General features: G+C 34.1%; 1 protein-coding gene, 1 long non-coding RNA gene and 1 pseudogene across 2 annotated transcripts; 1 reads left to right on the top strand and 2 right to left on the bottom strand.

Annotated features, from left to right (window-relative positions):
* Positions 1-1996: 1996 nt before the first annotated feature.
* LOC142529485 (aldehyde dehydrogenase 1-like) lies at positions 1997-10380 on the bottom strand. The gene is made up of 9 exons (XM_075635031.1): positions 10142-10380; positions 9450-9592; positions 4430-4813; positions 4240-4329; positions 3947-4120; positions 3728-3865; positions 3325-3462; positions 3176-3237; positions 1997-2499 (listed from the first exon to the last, which is right to left on the bottom strand). Exons 1-9 carry the CDS (start codon positions 10242-10244, stop codon positions 2226-2228), a joined length of 1506 nt encoding a protein of 501 aa, XP_075491146.1. The 5' UTR covers positions 10245-10380; the 3' UTR covers positions 1997-2225.
* Positions 10381-12441: 2061 nt separating this feature from the next.
* LOC142530202 (rho guanine nucleotide exchange factor 8-like) lies at positions 12442-15309 on the bottom strand (annotated as a pseudogene).
* A 2181-nt stretch (positions 15310-17490) lies between these two features.
* Positions 17491-18958, top strand: LOC142529674 (uncharacterized). Its single transcript, XR_012815938.1, has 3 exons — positions 17491-17586; positions 18031-18117; positions 18221-18958. It is a non-coding gene; the product is annotated as an uncharacterized LOC142529674 (long non-coding RNA).
* The last annotated feature ends 1602 nt before the right edge of the window (positions 18959-20560 follow it).

The raw sequence follows: 20560 nt of genomic DNA on the forward strand, positions 1-20560 counted from the left end.
GTAGTTGACTGTTTTGACGTAGTTTACGTATACAACAACTTGTATTAGGTGTCTCCACTCCTCAACAATGCCGCAATTTTTTATCTTTCATTCGCTACCAAAACATAGTTGGCTCATGTGCATTTGTCAGCGTCGTTGCATGTGTGAAATGCTTTATAGGATTTTGAATATCACCATCAAGAATTCAGACTGTTATTGTTTCGAAATAGTTGACGTAGCGACAACTTGTATTCGGTGTCCCCACTCCTCGACGATACCGCAATTTCCTCTCTCTTGTCCGCTACCAAAAAAAAGTTTGCTGGATTTGTGAGAGCCGTTGCAGGTGTCAAATGCTTTATAGAATTTCGAATATCACCATCAAAAATTCAAACTGTTATTGTTTCGACGTAGTTAACGTATACGACAACTTGTATTCGGTGCCCCCACTCCTCAACTTTGTCGCAATTTCTTATCTCCCGTCCACTATCAAGGAAAAGTTGGCTCATGTGCATTTTTTAGCGTCGTTGCATGTGTCGAAATGCATTATAGGATTTAGAATATCACCATCAAGAATTCAGACTGTTATTGTTTCGACGTAGTTGACGTATACGACAACTTGTATTCGGTGGCTCTACTCCTCAACGGTGCCGCAATTTCTTATCTCTCGTCCGCCACCAAGGAAACGTTGGCTCATGGGTATTTGTGAGCACCGTTGCATGTGTCAAAATATATTATAGGATTTTGAATATCACCATCAAGAATTCAGACTGTTATTGTTTTGACGTAGTTGACGTATAAGACAACTTGTATTCGGCGCCCCCACTCCTGAACGTTGTCGAAACGCTCAGACGGGATGTCATGTGTGGACTAGGTGCTATAGTATCACACGTTCTATGGCATATCAAGACTTACGGATTAAAGTCGTCAATCATGTGAACTAACCCGCTCGAGCACAATCTACATTCACTTTTTGATCGAATGGTTCGAAGTTATTGTTATATGCGTACACATATGTAAAATTTTTGATCATTTGCATTTGTTTTTTGTGTTTTTTTTTAAAGACATACAAATTAATCATTCAGGACCTTGACATCCACTGAGGCAATCTCAATATATTATTTTTCAGCAGTACCCTTAGATGATCCCCTTATATCATCAGTCTCTGACTTGAGCGTCAGAGAGGATACGTCAGGAAACCCTCTCGGCCCCCTTCTAACGGTCTTATTCGTGATTTCAGGGTCAGGACAATTTCAAAACCTGTGTCTGGACTAGTGACACTTGCAGAAATCGGACCCTAAATTTCCCGTGAATATCAAAGATTAAGTTTCATTATGAACTTATCAACATATTTAAAAAAAATGTATGGTATAATTGTTTTCTATAACAAGATATTACTTCACCAAATTACATCACACACAATTCAAGGCTAACCAATATAACTTTCTATCCAAACTTGACAAGACTCTTGCCTGAAGAATGGAATTCATTCAACACCAAAATAGTCATATTCATTCATATTCGTCCATTTTGCATTTTTCTGCATAATTTTTGTTTATATCAGCAATCCATGTGATTTGGAGTGCTATCACAGTTTTAGCTGTATCTTGAGAAACAATTATACTGTTGCATAAACATTGTGTGTGAGCCAATTATCATATAAAGATAAAATCAAACTTTAGACACCATGTTACCATATTTTAGTTATACGTCAAATTTCGTTGCAACAGCGGTTAAAAAAAATGTCAAGTTCATTTTGTACCACATCCGGCTTTTATCATATAAAGATAAAATCAAACTTTAGCCACCATGTTATCATATTTCAGTTATACGTCAAATTTCGTTGCAACAACGGTTAAAAAAAAATGTCAAGTTCATTTTGTACCACATCCGGCACCAACAATATGCACATTCAATACATATAATGAATGTATGTTGGGTAAATCTCAAGCTTTTATTCCGTATAAAATCTTTATCTAGCAACCGTAGGATAGATCTTTTATTTATGAGTGACATACTCTTCTTGAATTCTGATATATATTGAATAAAATTTTATTTCATAAATTATTTATACTTCAGGATTGGAATAGAGTACATATGACATACTGATTACATAATCTCATCTTCCATATACAAAAACATAATTTATAATCACTAAAACATATTTTCACCATGAATATTAATATTATTATATCAAACAATAGAAAATAAGTTGGCCTAGCAAAAAGGATCCACCCATGCAACTTAGCTTAGAGCCATGGCGAATTATAAATGGGAGTTGCGACGGATTTAACCTGAAGATACTTATGAAGAGATTCCAGTCCACAGTCTCTTCCGAATCCGCTCATTTTATAGCCCCCGTAGGGAAGATCATTGTCGAAAGCGAAATAACAATTGATCCAAACAACACCGGCTCGGATTGATCTCGAGACTGTGTTTGCTGTATTCAAGTTATCTGTCATAATCCCAGCTGCTAATCCATACTTCGTACCATTAGCTCTCTTTATCACCTCTTCGACACTCCTACAAATTCAATTGGAACGAATCTTAGCACAATATACACAGACACACACACATGTATAAAAATATGTGATATATCATGAAATATAAAATTTCGTGTCGAGGGACACCTTCCATTTTACTTCCTTTTCTAAAATTATAAAGCTAAAACATTAAAAAGAATGTCAATGATTGTCTCCATCATTTGTTTATTTTTCCCCAGTTTTCGAACATTAAAATTCTAGTCCATAAACGCATGAACGTAATGTGCACGTATAATATATACTATTTTTCTAAAAGAAATGGATACTGGAGTACTGGAGATTACAGTGGTTCATAGTGTTTTGTAGGAAAGAAATGGATAGTGGATGGTGGGGGAGAGTGCATAAATGTTTATATTTAAGACGATTTACGATTCTTCGACACTTTTTTTGTTTACAGAGTTTTTCCGTCATCACCTGGATCAAACCCAGGTCTCTTCCCCTTTGGGAGATATTTATGCAACTGCATTACAAGTTGAGTGGCAGTGTAGTGCCGATTCTTGGACCAATTTAATTAAATATATTGAAAGAAGTTCTCCCCAAGGATGGTTTTGTCAAATGAAACAGTGAAGCTAAGACACAACAATCAAACTGTGAAGAATATGTGATAGAACTAAGGGGATCAAATTGTTTATTACCGCTCAGAAGAATGAACTTACTTGAACTTGAGAACTGACATTACAGGCCCAAATATTTCTTCCTTTGCAATAGTCATATCGTCCTATACAAATAGATTAATTAATATATATGTGGCGCATCATATGTCTTACTCAAAATAAAAGAAACTTGATAAAAATCAAATACTTACTGTGACATTTACGAAAATTGTTGGCTCAATGTAATAACCCTTTCTGTCATATGGCTTTCCACCATATAACAAAGTGGCACCTTCCTTCTTTCCAATATCAATATATGAAAGTATCTTTTCATATTGCTTCTTATCAACCTTATACATAACATCCAAAAAAGTATTTCCCAGAGTTAATTAACGAATAAATTCATTTATTGCACACTAAAATCACAAGAAAAGTTTGAAAGTCCTATTAGTGTCAGCTATGTAATCCATTTATACATAATTCAATACTGGGTTTCCACAGTTTTCTTGGCATGTTCATTGTTTCTGACTAAAAGTAACAGAAACTTGATTTGCTTCTCTTATTTCTTTTCATTTTTGATTTTTCGGATAATTACCAAGGAAATCGAATACATGCCTGAGGTCCTTGACGAACATTTGGGTGAAAAGGGTCCCCTACCACCCATGTTTCTGCCTTCTCAACGAGCTTGACGATAAATTTATCATATATCCCTTGTTGAACGAAAACGCGGGAGCCAGCAACACATATTTCGCCCTGGAACATTCATGCATTACTAGGGTTGCATATGAGAATGGTATCATATGAGAAATCAAATAGTACTAAAGTTTGTTTTGCCTTGTTAAATAGAATTCCTTGGAGAGCTAGATCTGCAACTTTATCAACATCTACATCATCAAAAACTATGAAGGGCGATTTGCCTCCTAGTTCTAGTGACACAGGCTTCAAATTGCTTGACGCAGCCGCCTGCATTACAAGGCGCCCTACTTCTGTAGAACCCGTAAAACTAACCTGAACAAAGGAACAAACAAACATATAAGGCCCGTCAGATATGAGATACATTGGAAAAAGTTTTAGAATTTAAAATACTTTTCTATATTGCATTGCAAATAAATACAAATGTATATGACCATGTCAATGTCCATGTGAGAGGTAATGGCGGCACCAGCCGTATGTCCATATCCTGTCACAACATTAAGCACTCCATTTGGAATTCCAGCCTGCAGCATTATGTTAAACAAGTCGGGCCCGCGTTGTGTAAAACAAATCCATGAGAATCCACATAAATACTAAATCACAATAATTCATAAGAAAGCTTACGCGCTTTGCTAAATGAGCGTAAAAAAGAGCAGAGAGAGGAGTCTGTTCCGCAGGTTTAACAACCACAGTGCAACCAGCAGCTAACGAAGGGCCAACTTTCATTGCAAACATAGTAGACGGGAAGTTCCAGGGAATAATATGCCCCACGACACCAACGGGTTCACTTAAAGTATATGCCTGTAGTTCCCTAGACATTTTCAAAGTTTCCCCATGAATTTTGTCAGCTGCCCCTGCAAAGTAACGTATTGTTTCTGCCGCACCGGGAATGTCTAGTATCTTGTTCATGTTGTATAACTTTCCAGCATCAATTGTATCCAAGGCCGCTAACTCTTCCAAATTTTCATCAATCAAGTCCGCAAATTTCAGCATTATCTTTCTTCTTTCCTGCCACATATATAACATGAATCATATTCAGGTCTAATACATTATTATATATTTAGCTTGGACATGCATGCACAAAGCAACAATATTTCTTAAATAGACACATATATTCCAACAAAAAGATGATTATAAAAATAGATTAATTTTGGTACAAGAAATAATAATAAAATTAAAACCATGGTTTTTAAATAACTTACACAAAAATAAGAGTACCTAACGTACATAATGCCAAAATCGTTGATGCTTCATCCTTGAAATGTCGGATAGCAATAAAACCTTTTTGTATAAGAATTGAGTTTCTTATTTTGATTAAAACTTGTATGAAAAATTTTATCTAGGAAAAACAGAGAGGAAATTTTTTATTGTCTATTTACTGTAAAAATATTTCTTAACAATTACCAGCTATCCGTCTCTAAGATATCTCACACCATTGATGATTAAAGATTTAGTATAACGATCATGAGCTATCCCGATTTTGGATTCAAGTTTCGGAGACCTTCTCCAGTAAATTGACTCCCTCTAGAGCCTTCTTCTTCACGGGCTTTCCTATGCGTCATTATTCTTAGAATATTAACATCTTTGGAATGAGTTCCTTTCTCAATTGGTATTAAAAGTGCAACTGAAGCGAATTGAGTCAAATATTAGTAAAAATTTAATGTTAGAATTTGGTTCAAATTAAATATATTCGAGTTCAAGCTCGATTCAAAACTCGAAATTTTTTAAAATTTTGGCTCGGGTTCAGTTCGAAAAAAATTCGAGTTCGACTCCAAATCTTCGAACATATTCGCGAGATATTCAAACTATTGTTCGGATAGTAAGATTCGAAAGCTCGAAACATCCAAAAAAACTCGAAATTTATATAATTTTAATATATAATTGTATTATATTATATTAATAAAATATTAAGATTTGCGAGCTGGCTCGCAAACTATCGAAAAATATAATTTTAGTTCAAGTTCAATAAATTAAAAAATAAATCAATTAATTATCGAGTCGGATCGAAAAGTTTGCGAGCCGACTGGATTCATTTATAGTCATAATTGGTACCCACATTCTAAGAATATATGGATTTATAATGGAGGTTTTGGATTCGAATATTAGAGGAGGCGAAATGAACTCATTTCCATGGATGGATATACCTGTAAGGTTAAAAGCCTCAAAGAGAGCTCGTTTACGAGAGAAGGCGCTACAATAAAAAGTGTAGCTCAATTGATACTTACGCTCTAGGAATCTAAATACTTAAACTTGTAGGTCCTAGATACGAGTCTTGGGGAAAGAAAAAAAACAAATCCAAGAGTGTGATAAAGCTACGAATAATGATGCATTAGAAAACCCAAGAGGAAGCCCAAGGCCGAGATAACTCATGATCGTTACATTTCGACATTGAATTTTTAATCAACTCATCAATCCTCAAGACATCTCATAGGTTATAAATAAAAATATTAGGCTGATGAAAATATAAAAACTTACCAAGCTTAATTAACGAATAACAACAAATCAAAGATTGAGGGTTATATGGAAATCAAAACCTGAAAATATGGGAAATTTGATTCGGAGTTTTAATCACACTTGATTGGCAGGGCTTTTCCAGTAAGATGAGGACAACCTTTTCCATGTTTTAATCCCTTTTATTTATTATTTATTTTTCTATTTTTTTAAAAAATGACATAAAAAAATTCGGGGTTCCCACTTCTTAAACTTGAAAATTGAGGGGTGATCGCATCCACTCGTCTCTTGTTGCCTTCGTCTCTGGACTCTATTTGGTATTCAGGCCCCAAATTCGAGATAAAGTTTTGAGTATCGATACCCAATTATAATAATTTTCACATCTTCCGTTCAAGAAAAATGTACAAACTTTGGGAAAGAGTGATTTGACGTAGATTAATAAAAGAGAGTAAGGTGACTTAAAATTAAAAAAAAAATCAAATTAGTGCATTAAAACTAAAATTTAAAAATTCAGTAGATCAAAGCCTAAAATAGAAAAAATCAATGGACCAAACAATTATTTACCCAAACGATTCTGCTTAGGATGTTATAGATGACATAATTTTCTTTTATCCTTTTAATACACTTTATTTGATGATTTTTCAAATAATTTTGAATTTGCTGACACAAATTTAATGGTGGACGGCCCCCCCTAAAACCATGTCTCTCCTCGACCTAAATCCATTATCCCTTGCATCTAAAAGGGGGAGGTCTTGGCCTAGTCCCTTCCCATTATGTTTTATTTGAATAAGTTTTATTTGTTCTGCACTTTTGTTGTATAAACTGGTAGGGGTCCGCCTAACCCCCGCTTCCGGCGGTGTTTCTACTATATAAAAAAAAAAAAACCCGTCTAATCCCCCGCTTCCGACGGTGTTTCTACTATGAAAAAAAAGATTTGTAAAAGAAACTAAATCGGTATATTTCACTCAAAATCAGATAATTAGTAATAATGATAATCAATTGTATCTAACTAAAATACCGACATGCCCTAATTTTAACTAGTGGATATTGGAGAAATAGGGGTGTCAACACAACTTCGTTACACCCTCCCCAAAAATATATATATTAAAAAAATCCCATATCCAAATTAGTCAAATATGCCACAAGTCTGATCTTTCCAAGACCGTTCCACTGGACCTAACTTCTTCCTTTTTTGTTATTTGTGTACTGAACATGCCTTTGAGATTGTTTTACTGAGAAGATGGTTGACTTTTTGGGATGTCCAATAATTCAAATAAAAAATATCTTAATAAAGTGGTAGGGGACCGACGACAATTCTCCAGACTATGTATAGACCTCTTTACTTGGTCATCTAAATAATCAAATAAATGAATGAAAACTATATCTTTTTATATGATTTTGTTGCTATGAAAAATCACTTGATATATTAAGGCTGTGTCATATACACTAATACATTTAAAATTACATAGATTTATTTAATTATGATAAAATATGAACAAATCTTATGAGAAATAAAAAATTTCAATGAAAATAATAAAAAGAAAGCAAATATTGAATTAGCCACGCACGAGCTATTGTAGTAACGAGTAAGATAATTAATGATATTGACGCAAGTAAGTCAAATCATATGTGAAATGTCGGCACCTTGAAATAAGGACGGGCTTAAAAGCATGAGCTATCATGCAAATCAGACGCCTCTCCAATTACAGAAATTTCAGGTAGATTTTTTCAATAATTTTGAAAAATATTTTTAATAAGTGTTCTTTCAAGTATAATTTTTAAACAATAATTAATATATATATTTTTATAATAAAAAGTGCAGATCAAACACAAATTAAATTTTTTATATACAATAATGATCTTTAAAATCTTTTTTTTTTTTAAATAGTTGTCTTCAACTCTAAAAACGTTTATATACTATATTTGTACAAATACATATTTATTCATAAAAACAACTTTTAAAACATTTTATAAAATTTTCTTAAAAATACTTTTATAAAAATGTTTTGTAAGTACTTGTCCAAACATAACCATGTTTTTATTTTTATTTTCATAACTTCCAAAAATTATTTTTTAAATCTCAATATTTTCTCAATGTAGCACTGCCTTGAAAAATTCAGGGCAACCACTACACTTTTTTTTTCCGGTACGAGAATTCGTCCCAAACTTACCATTGAATCGGGTCATGCGAGTTGCCACCACTACTTTGAGAATGGCAAAGTGCAAAGAAAATCATCCACTAATTTTTTTTTTTGGTTCCAAAACTTTCATTTTAATTAACATATAAGGTTGCCAAATGAATTAATAAAATGATTAACTGCATGAAATATTTTAAAATTAATCAACAGTAAATTTGTGGAATTCAACCATCCGACAAAGCCAATTAAATAAGTTAAATAGATACATAACGATGGGAGACAAGCTTGACTTCTATACTAATATGGAAGTTGTATTTATATCAAGTGCATTCTTGTCTCAAAAAATACTATTTATTCTTATGGACCACAAATATTTGTGTAACATGGGATAATGAGATGTCTCTTTTTCGAAACTACTATACAAGAATACATTTAAAATGAACATTTTATCAATATATGCAATGAATCTCACATGCTAATTCAGTCAAATAAATTATCAGATGAAAAAATTTTCACCCCGATCAAATATTTTATTAACCCGACAAATTGTCGCAATCTCCCTTGTTAATTCCATGCCATATTTTTCAAACCGAATCACCAAATATATTAAATCCAAATTAACAGCACAAACGAGATCAGATTTATTATGGTATATAAGCTTTCTCATTACATAAATTTTTCTTCACATGACTCGAATACGAGGATCTTAGTTGAAATTATACGTTGAGTCACGTCTTATCTATAAATCTATATTACATACTATATTATAAACTTCATCACCTCATACTAATTATTACGTTAATATGATAACAAAGTTTTTTTTTTACAGTTTTATCATTTATAATATTTATTAGTTAACTTTACTGATATGAATTTATTAATAATTTTTTACAACTCTCAATCTTTTTTCGATTTTTCTCTAATTAATCTAAAAGTTCAAATCTTCTTAATAAAATAACATATATTTTTTAGATAAAAATTATATAAAAAAATTTTTTTGCCACGTAACACTAAGTATATATAATCATTGGAAAAGAAGTGAATAAATGACTTACACGTCCGGGTAAGCGAGGCCATGGACCAAGATCAAAGGCCTCCCGTGCAGCCTTAACCGCTAAATCGATGTCTTCTTTGTCCCCTTCAGCAATGTTCGCAATCACTTCTTCCGTTCTCGGGTCTATGCTTTCAAATCTCTTTCCTGATTCAACACGCAATTACACATTTCACCTTAATTTTTACACCCAAAATGTATTAATCTAAACTCAATTTTGTCGAATTTAATTTAAATTTTCAATATTATAACTTTAACGCCGACCAGATTCAATGAACGGCGAAAGATTCCCTAGTGGTCTATGTAACTCCGTTTTATGCAAAGCTAGCCAATCTGTATCATTTTCGATCAAATAATTTAATATTGAAGCGATATTTCATTCAACCTCTTGAAAACGACCACGGTAAACAAAAAAAAAAAAAAAAAACAGTCTCATGTTGAACGAACTTTCATGTTTTCCAAGTTGTCGTAAAAAAAATTTGCAACCGACGAAACGAGCAGTATCTTCACGTTCTTACCAATTTCTCCACAACACTTATATGAAAATCACGCATAAATTTGCAGCTGAACGAGCTAGAAGTTCAGCCGTAAACCGCGTAAAACTAGTAGGCGTTATATAATTAGAGTTGGGATAGAATGAAATCGAACAGTTCCAGGAGGAAGAAAGCGTTATATAATTAGAGAGGAGTGAGGAACCTGATAAAGCGTCGACGAATTCACCGTTGATGAAAAGTTTGATGAATTTGATTTCAGGAATCTTCGCGTGAGACTCCATGAATTCATTGGCTTGCACCGTCATATTTGTTCTGTTCTGCTTAAACTGGAAGAGAATAGGATAGACTAGAGTAGAGAGAAGATGATTGCCTGACCAGGGAAGTGAGAGAACACGGGGAGATGATGGCCAATTTTCAAAGAAATCTATCTGACACAGCAGGCCCATGGGCTTCCGGTTTTTTTAAAAAATATTACAAATTAATAAAATCGTTATTAAAATGTTGCAAAGTGAAAAGTTTTATAAAAGTAGTGTAATTTGTGTTACACTGCAACGGATTCTAATTTTTTAAAAAAAATAAAAAAAAATTAAGGAGACACGAATTCAATGAATCCGTGACAGGGGGTTACGGATTCTATGAATCCGTGCTCATTTCTTTTTCTATAAATTGCACCGAGTTTCACGAGTATTGAGCATACTTTCTGCTCAGATAATCGGCGTTATTACTTTCTTCCTTCGATTCGGCAATAATGTTACCTTTTCAGATTCACTCGTACGAAATAAATGATCAGATCAACGATCAAAATTATAATATGTCAATGTTAAACATTCTTAAAAAAGATACAATACAAAACAACATTAATTCAATAATAATAAAATAAATTAATACCTGAAAATTTTCGATAACAAAAAACTTATGAACACAACGTCCGATCGAGAAGAAATTTAACTAACAGAAACAGTCGCCGAAAAAACGAAACGAAAAATGAATCAGAAGATATGCGGAAGACTTGCGATGAAAATATGCGAAGATCGGTGGTGTTCGAATTGCAAATGAATTCGGTGCGCTAAAAATATGTGGAGATCGGTGCAATTTAAAGTTGGGGAGGAGGACTGTCGCGGATTCTTCGAGTCCGTGACTCTGCCATTAAGCTTTTTTTAAAAAAAATTAGAATCTAGAATTTGAACTCTGGATTGTAATATTTTCACAATGTTTTAAAATCTGCAATATTTTAATATATAATTTTTAAAATATATTATTTAAAAAAAAAACCCATGGGCTTCTGGTTGGATCTAATTTTTAAAACTCCTTTGGGGTGTGGGTCACACTTTAAATTTTATAAATAAAAATTAACAAATATATTTGGATTTATTCTGATTGATATTTTTTTTATAAACAAATAAGAATGATTAAAAAAATCAATCCAGATATCTTGTGAGATGAATTTACGGATTTATATTCATGAAACATATCGATATGATATATATTCAGAGTGTGAATAGTAATGCTTTTAAAGTAAAAATAATATTTTTTCATTATTTAAGTCAGATAATAGTTTCGTCTAAAAAAATTGATCCATAAGATGTGAGACGATCTCATAGAAATTTTTATGATTAGTTAACAAGTGTGGCAAGTTGTTGTCATGACAACTTTGGTTACAACATCAAATTGGATATTCCAAATTCCTCCCCTTTCTATGCCAATAGTTGGACCTTTCAATTTCATAACTTTTTGCTTACCAAGTGTAATAAATGATACATCGGAAACATCAATGCTACATTGGAGAATATACATACACATAGTTGATGATTATGGTATTAAAGATTATGGTACTTTTAGGGACTATAATAGGTTGAGTATGGGTCGAGGACGTCTGTTAAAATTACGAAAAAAATTATGTTTAACATCATACGACTCATAACCGGAGTTTAAAAAGTTTGACCCATCATTTAACATTCTTAATAGTACGTTTATAATAAAAATTAAAAAATTTAATTCAATAAAGTCTTATTACAAAATCAATTCAATCAAACACAAAAATGACAAACTGAGACATTTTTACGCATAATAATTACCTACAAATAAATAATGATATAAAATTTTGTCAAATGTTGCCTAAAAAAAAAATAAAAAATTTGTCAAATGATATCATTTTCTATATTGTTATAAAAATAGAGTTCAAAACATATTTATCATTTGCATTATTCCACAAACAACCACAAACAATATATGACTAAAAGAATTGTTACCTGACATGTAGCCGTACGGGCATAAAATTTAATACTCATATCCAACCTAATACCCGTTTGAGCATATTCATGCCCGACCCAACAGAGTCGGGAACTGGCCGGGTATGATTATACCCGGACCCATTACCGACCCAACAGAGTAGGAAAATTATTCCTATAATACTTGTGAGAATATACATACATGGCTCCGTGGCTCATATCTATGCATAACATGCCTTACTCCAGAAGATGGTCATGTAATCAACTAAGAAAATTAAGAAACAATGACAAAATTCCGTTTTAATGAAATTAGACAAGTTTCATAGATACAAGAAGGGAACAAATACAAACCACACCAAGTACCAAAGGGCAGGCGATTTGTGCTTCCCTATCCAAAATTGGAAGGAAGGGCAATCATTAAGTTAACTCAACTGATGGACGACTCCAAGGTTATCAGCATCTGTACATTAAATGTTAAACCTTTGTTCTCTTTTAGCTTATTGCATACAGTTATCTGTATCTATTTTTATGTTTCTCCGCGAACGAATCAATGTCGAGAAGTAGGACTTCTCAAACTACTCATCTCAATCTTATCAGTGTAAGATAACTTCTTGATAATGCTAACATGAGCAGGTTTTGTCACCAATATTTCTTCTTCATCCTGACTAGTAGAAGACAAGAAGTTACCGGTCGAATGATTCTTCCTGATTTTTGTCACGGGAGGCTCTACATCCCACCCCATGAAATCGGACAAAGTCATTGAACCTGTAGGAGTTTCTGCTGCAGAACTCAAATTCCCGGCCTCATCCTCTCGGCTTAGTGGCTGTGATTGAGAGGAATATTTCGTTGATTGATTCCACGTTCCAGCTTCAAGTGATGGATCTTGGGCTAGAGAATCTGCATATAAGACATCTTCGATACGAGACATCACTGTATTGGCCAAGCTTTCCAGTACCCTAGAATAGCTTTCAAGTATTGACAACCCCACATCCTACAATGTTGGAACTTGGAATTAACAAAATAGCTAATATAGTAAGTGATTGTTTCTTGGTATCGGAAAAGATAGAAATCAAATGTTTTTTTTTCTTATTTTCATTCATACTTTGTTGTATTGGAATTTTACTAATGTCGAGTGAGGATTGAGGAATTCCGGGAAATTGATGTTTGAGAAGGAGTAAGATAGTCTCGGCTCGTTCTTCGAAAAGCTCTCTCTTCTCCAAGCTCACAGCCGAACCCCATCCAGATTTCCCATCCTTTTGGTGCATTTTCCTTTTCCATATCACAATAGATGCCTCAATTCTGTTCTTTAGGTCAAGAACTTTGTGCTCCGATGACATGTCCATTGTCAAAAGGAATTGCTGAGGATCAAAGAACTCGATGGTAATGTTTTTATAGACCGGTTCACCTAGGCTTGATCTACCATTCTGCAAGATACCAGCACATACACGGATCATAAAAACGATAATAATTTTATAATGAACATTCTAATAGAAGAAATATTCTCCTTTCCCACACACCTTGGGGAGCGATTCAATGTAGTTATCCGGGATCTCCATGTCTAAAAGTATTTGAGCATTTATGGCCATGGACGCTTTCAATACTTGATTTACAGCTTCCTTCTGTTTTTGCAAAAACTGCCGAGATTCTTCTGAAAGTCCTGTCGGGGGAACCTTTACTGTAGGCAGCCACCATTTATCATTTCTTTGGATCCCTTTTTCAGACTCATCGGCATCTCTTGAAACATACCAGAATTCTTGTTGGCCTTCAAAGTTTTCCAGGATACCCTGCCCTTATAATTTCAATACTACGTCTGGCAAGTAATAAGAGTAAAAGAAATTAATGATTTTGCAAGAGACATAAGGGGCATATTCTTACGATAAGCATTGCATCAAGCTTGCGTAAGGCTGGAATGTTCAACATAAGGTCTCTCCTTTGTTGAGTCAACATTATCTAAGAAACATGAAATAAATACATGCAAAATATTATCATAAAATACAGTGAGTACTCATGAAAAATATTGCCCTTTTCTTGAGGAAAATGACAAATGATATTTTACCTCCATGTCTGTTCCATCCTTTGATTTCTGTTGAGAAGGAACAAATTCTACTATATAATCTGCAACTGATAAAAGCCAATCTACTTCCTTTTTCCATCTTTCCTTCCTCTCTACAGACATGGGCTCTAACTTACTTTGCTCTCCGAAGACAGAAGCTGCAAGATTTTGATCATGGGTCGCTAATTAATGTACACCATACCTAAGGAGGAGGTCAAAAAAATAACAGCGAAAATCTAATTTGGCCTTGTAATATCAGAACAGCAACCCCATTTATTTTTAATTTTCTGCTCATAATCACATTGATGTGAAACTTTACCAGCAAGATTTGTGATGGCATTCGACAAGGCCAAAGCAGAAGAAACACCCTTTCCTCCACCGGACATGTCCTCTCCTAGAAGCAACTTGGCAAATCTTTCCTTCATCAATTCCATATCTAAAACCGAACGACATAATTAATATCGAATTCCCCACGCATCATTAACGAACAAGAATAAAAACGAAAAACCAAGAATGCATCATTATGTGTGAGTGAATGAATGACATTGGATTAAACTGAATCAAATGTGAGGTTGAGGATTACCCGAAACCGGCCTTTCCCTTTTGCAATTCCCTAATCTAGGTATCGATTTAGAAACGGGGCTTTTATCAAAATCACTATCTATTTCTTGAGCTTCCGGTACCTCAGGCGATGCCGCACCTTCACGCATATTTTCTATCTTCTCATCATGCTGATTGATGAAATCGAACATTTTCCGAAATTGAAAAGACCTGGATTTATGTACGCTCCTTTCTTCCTTGACCATAATCTTCAAAGCTCATTAACTTGAATTCAAAAACACCAAACACATTGGAACAATCTATCAAGATTGGAAGCCTCTTCGATCGATTCACCAGGAAAAATAGACAAGGAAAAACCCCTCTTCTCCGCGAGGAAATCGTAAGATGGGAAAAAGGGTTTCTCTGATTTTCCCTAGTTCATCAAATTTCGTGACCGAGTTTAATGATTTTGATTTTCTAATAAGAAAAAAATTATATCTTGAGGAGCTGTCATTGAACGTGGGAAGCATATTTGATCAATGGGAGAAAAGAAGAATAAACAAGAGAGAGGGAACGAGTGGCCTAGCTTTTCAACTCTGGCAAAAAGCCCGGGAAATCATACATTGCTAAACCAAACTTTATTCCATATATATATTTTCCACCAATATTCCCTTTTTTAATATAATTATTAATTTTAAAAGAAAATTTATATCAATTTTAACTCAATATATTATAAATTTTAAAATTTAAAACAATTATGTAATGTGTTGGTGCAATTAGATTGTAACGTGAGACGGTCAACTCTACTAACATTTATAACAAAAAGTATTGATTTTTGTGAAGTAATACTTTGACCGAAAGAATAATATTTTTCATGGATGATCTAAATATGATATATGTATCACAAAATGGATCCCCGAGATCGTCTAACAAGATTTTTTGTGTAGTTCTAGTGGTAGAGCAATTGAAATGTAATATTTGAGCTGCTATTAAGTTTGATAGATTGGAGTTGTTCTATAAATATTAGCTACAACTTTTGGTAAAACGGCAAATACTCGATCCTAAATTGATATCAGAGTCAAGAGCAGATGTTTAATTCTTATTGATTGCAAAGAGTACAATTATTGAAAGATATTATTGAGTGCAATAATTGTTAATAATTGTTTTTCTGATAGAAAAATTAAACGTGAATCTTTATCTGCTATATGTTTATATAGATTTGAGTTGTAACATTACCACTACCTATAATTTTTTTTAAAAAAAAATGCAAACTTTTGGACTTACATAATATTACACCCAAATCAATCAATAATATCTTAATCTGATAAATAAGCCCAAATCGGCTTACTCATGGAATGTCCTAATATGTTACATGAGCAATAATTGGAACAACGTTATCGATTTCTTTAATAATATTATTGATTATAAATGAATTTTCACTAAGAAATGAATAATTTAGTAATGTTAAAAAAAGATTTTCTTAATTTAAAACATATTGTTACATGCTTCTCAATTGAACTCCTTAAACATATACATCTTCAAAATATGCTTTTTAAAAATACCAAAAAAGCATTTAAACTTATATTTAAGATTTCGAACATCGTTAAACCATCTAGATGTTTAAGATTTCGAACATCGTTAAACCATCTAGATAACAAACAAAATAATCGAATAAAGTTTAGTAATATCTTAAGAGTAGATATCTTGTTAGACGGTCTCACGAATCTTTATATGTGAGACGGGTCAATCCTACCGATATTTACAATAAAAAGTAATAATCTTAGCATAAAAAGTAATATTTTTCATGGATGACCCAAATAAAAGATCTGTCTCACAAAATACGATCCGTGAGACCGTCTCACACAAGTTTTTGCCATATCTTAATTATTAATTACTTAATGAAAACAAACCCTTTTACGGAGATGTAAATTTGGAAGGCTCTCTTTGCAATTATCATCAAATTTAAACTACATATTGAAGGGGTCTACATTCAAAGGACGGTTCCCCTGATAAGTAATTAAGTGATCTTGTGAACTAATAATTATTCTGTTAATTCAAATGGTAAGTTTCATTGCAAAAAATTAATAGCAATTAATGGACTTGTAAGTGGCTAGTGTTTGCTTGCTATTTTCAAGATTTTCGAGTTTTAATGTTCTAGAAAGTTTACTTTTGAATTTTTGAGGATGTTGCTAATGTTGTCTATGATCTGGGTTTGGGGCGAGAGATCTAGTTATCATATTTGCCTCCAAGCAACGAAGTTATCTTCTATTACGATGTGAACTCGAAAATTTATTTAACTGTGTATTAAAAAATAATGATTGTGAATTTCATTCATCCACGTAAAAGGAAAAGTATATCTACTATCGATCGACCTCATGCAAGCAACAAATCATGTGAATAATTGATCGCATTGTTGGCAAAAACTTATGTGAGACGGTCTCACGAGTCGTATTTTGTGAGACGGATCTTTTATTTGGGTCATTCGTGAAAAAATATTACTTTTTATACTAAAAATATTATTTTTTATTATGAATATGGGTAGGATTGACCCGTCTCATAGGTAAAGATTCGTGAAACCGTCTCACATAATACTTTCTCCAAATTGTTTTGTTACAATGTCAATCAAAGTCAAATAACAAAGTAAAACAATAAAAAAGATTCGATTATAAGAAAATATAGCCATATATAAATGTGGTATTGGTCTAAACACGACCTTAATCACATCTCCATCTAACGACCTTCCACTGCGCGATTTTCCTTCTCGCAGACAGGCGCTGTTCGACTCTTATCTTTTCGAGCCGTATTTATGGGAACGTTCTGCGATGGGTAAGCTCGGATCTCCTAACTGATTTTGCTCGAAAATAGAATGTTACCCCGGTATTTGAACACCTTCTTCGATGTATGTGAATTCTGGTTGATTTTACAGTGGGTAATCGTTGAATTTGAGGTGATTAGATGAGTTGATATCTATGATTATTGGTGGTAATTTTACAATTAAGCTTGACAAGTTTTGAAAATTTTGTTGTTTGACTATTTGAGTTGTCTTGTTAGTACCAGTGAAATTCCCAAGCTGATATTGTGCTCATCCCAACTAGCTATACGCACTTATTTTGAATCGTATCAGCCTGTAACTCACAATTTTGGGATTATTTCAAGTGCTGTGTGGCTATAATTATAGATGTGAGCTGGAGACTTGAGCCTTCATTTTTCATTGATTTAAAGTTTCTCTTAAAGCGGGGATTGATCTTGTTGAAACCGTTTGTATAGCAGATAAATTTTTGAGCCGATCATTGTGGCTTGCTGTGCTCGAATCTGAATCAGCGAAGATGATGTCCTTCGAGATGAACGACCGGAAAAGTGAGTTGATTTCATCTTCCCATCTTCATTCCTTTTTATTTGTTCTTTTTAATGTTTTTTTCATGCGATTGTTGCTCGTGCGTGTTTTATGCATTGTTTATAGGAATTTTTCGGAATTTGTTAGTGGTGACGAGAAATGGTTGATGTGTGCCTCTCTATGCTGTGCAGAAAGTGTGTGTTGGGTTTGGTGTCCGGGCGGCGTGTAAATGGTTGATTTTTGTTTGTTTCTGTTGAATGAGTTTCTCAAAAGCTTGGGCTGGGAGGCAATGGGCTGCACAAGAGTGAAGTCCAATAAGCATGAGAAAGGTAGAAGCTGGGCCGAACAAGATCAGTGAGGAAGAAAAGCCCATAACTGATCAGAAAGGTTTTGACAGTTAGGGGTAACTGATAACAAGAATAAAAAGGGATCCCGGCGGGAAAAAGAAACAACGAACAATTAAACAAGCTTCCAGAGAGAAAACAAGAAAGAGAAAATTCGGATTCAACACACACACAGAAGAAAAGAATAGACCGAGGGGATCAAGGAGAAGACGATCAAGGGAACAAGCTTGATCGAAAAGTCTTGTAATATTTTCTTTTGCTGAATTATTAGACTCGGTGTAATAGAAGTTCTTCTGGAATTCAATAAAGATCTTGGTGGTGTTTCTCCGTGGATATAGGTCTCTGAAAAGAACCGAACCACGTAATCGTTGTGTGCCTCTTGAGGGTTGTGTTTGTGTGCGTTCTAGTGTGAGTACAAGAAGCGTGAGTTCCTGAAGATAGTGTTTTGCTTGTTCTTGAATTTGGTGTGTTATCGTAGTCACTAGTATATTACAAATCAAGTTAGAGGTTATTATTAACAGTTTCCCTACTTCGAACACTACACGGTAAGGAGCAATAGGCATTGCTGGTTCTTTCTCTGAATTAACGTATTGGCTGGCCCTTCGTATGTTGTACCTGGTTGTTTGAACTCGAACACACCATCTTGAATTATGTTTGATGATATGGTAAAAATCCTATCATATCATTAATTATATTTTAGAGATATTACAAAATATTGTATGGATATGCACAAATCTAGTTATCATATATTACAAAATTCCGTATCATCTAAGACTCTACACCTATAAATAAAGGGCTCCAAAACCCTAATCAAGGTACGCTTTCATTTACAATTATTTATGCTAGTCTTGTATTTTTCTAAAAGATTATACTGACTTGAGCGTCGGAGTGGCTTCGCCTTCGGGCGGAGTCATCTCATCTGTTTTCTTTGATACACAGTTATATTTTTGAAGCGGTTTGATTCGATATATTGAATAATTGGTTCGTGATCATCGATTCAAGGTATTTTTATGAATGCGCATTTTTTGAGTGCATCAATGGCGCCGTATGTAGGAACATCTGAACTAAGACGTGAGAATCTACACATATCTGAGGGACCGAGAGCAGTATTGCCATAATCCCCATCGTCATACCTTCGCCTACATCTCGTACAAGTTGCCGCCTCAACCACTATGTTTCACTACTCTAAAGAAGCCAGAAATCCCATCTGAAAAACAAATAGAAACAAAAGCCGATATGCTATTTTCCCGAACACCGGTGGTCCTATATACCACATGGTTCACCACCGGTCACGACACGTAAAAAAAATAAATAAATAAATAATTCGGCCAGGGAGACGGAGGGCGGTCATGTCTAAGGGCGATTTTGTGGGTCGTATGAGATATCTTCTGCACAGTTTTCAGGGTGCGTTATGAAGTCGATTTTTGTTTTGGGAATGGTATGTAACACCGATGCTACCGCCTAGGCCGATCTGCTTGAATCGGGAGAGTGCACAAATCCGAGCCCTTGTGTATGTAGTCGGCTTCTGAAAATGACATTAATCTGCAATGGGGAATGGATACTGATGTTGGTCCGAGTGATGGAAGACGAGTATAGAGGGAACACTTCCGAAATATTGCTAGATGAATTGCATCTGGGTTCGTTCGTTTCTCTTCTCACAAGGAACTAGGAAACCACTCTAATGATGCGGAGAGAAGACAGATTCCGCTCAGAATCAGATAGTGTAATAGATTATGGCCTATTCTTTTTTCAACCGCCATGCAAATCATTAAGGACCTAGAACAAAAAAGAAAGAAGGGTAGCACGTTACCTCGATTGATAAAAGGAATCTGCAGAACTAACATGGATCAATCACATCGCTCGAAGCGGTTCCAGATGTGTTGTCGCTTAAGATCTGTTGGTGTCTTTGTGACCATCGGCCAATGGACAGTCCTTTTGTTGAATCTCTTGTGCCACCTTGCAAACGACTGCAAAAAGGTTTGGATTCTGCGATTCTGCCGCAATTCAGCTACGATTTGAAGAATAAGGATCGTTGGAAATTTCTGCAACACCGAAGCATCACCCTGCGGCTTGACCGCTTTGAAAGATAAGTTTTGTATTATGCTTCCTAATTATAACAAAT

This window comes from Primulina tabacum, chromosome 16 (assembly GCF_025594145.1).
Source record: "Primulina tabacum isolate GXHZ01 chromosome 16, ASM2559414v2, whole genome shotgun sequence".
Lineage (NCBI taxonomy): Eukaryota > Viridiplantae > Streptophyta > Magnoliopsida > Lamiales > Gesneriaceae > Primulina > Primulina tabacum.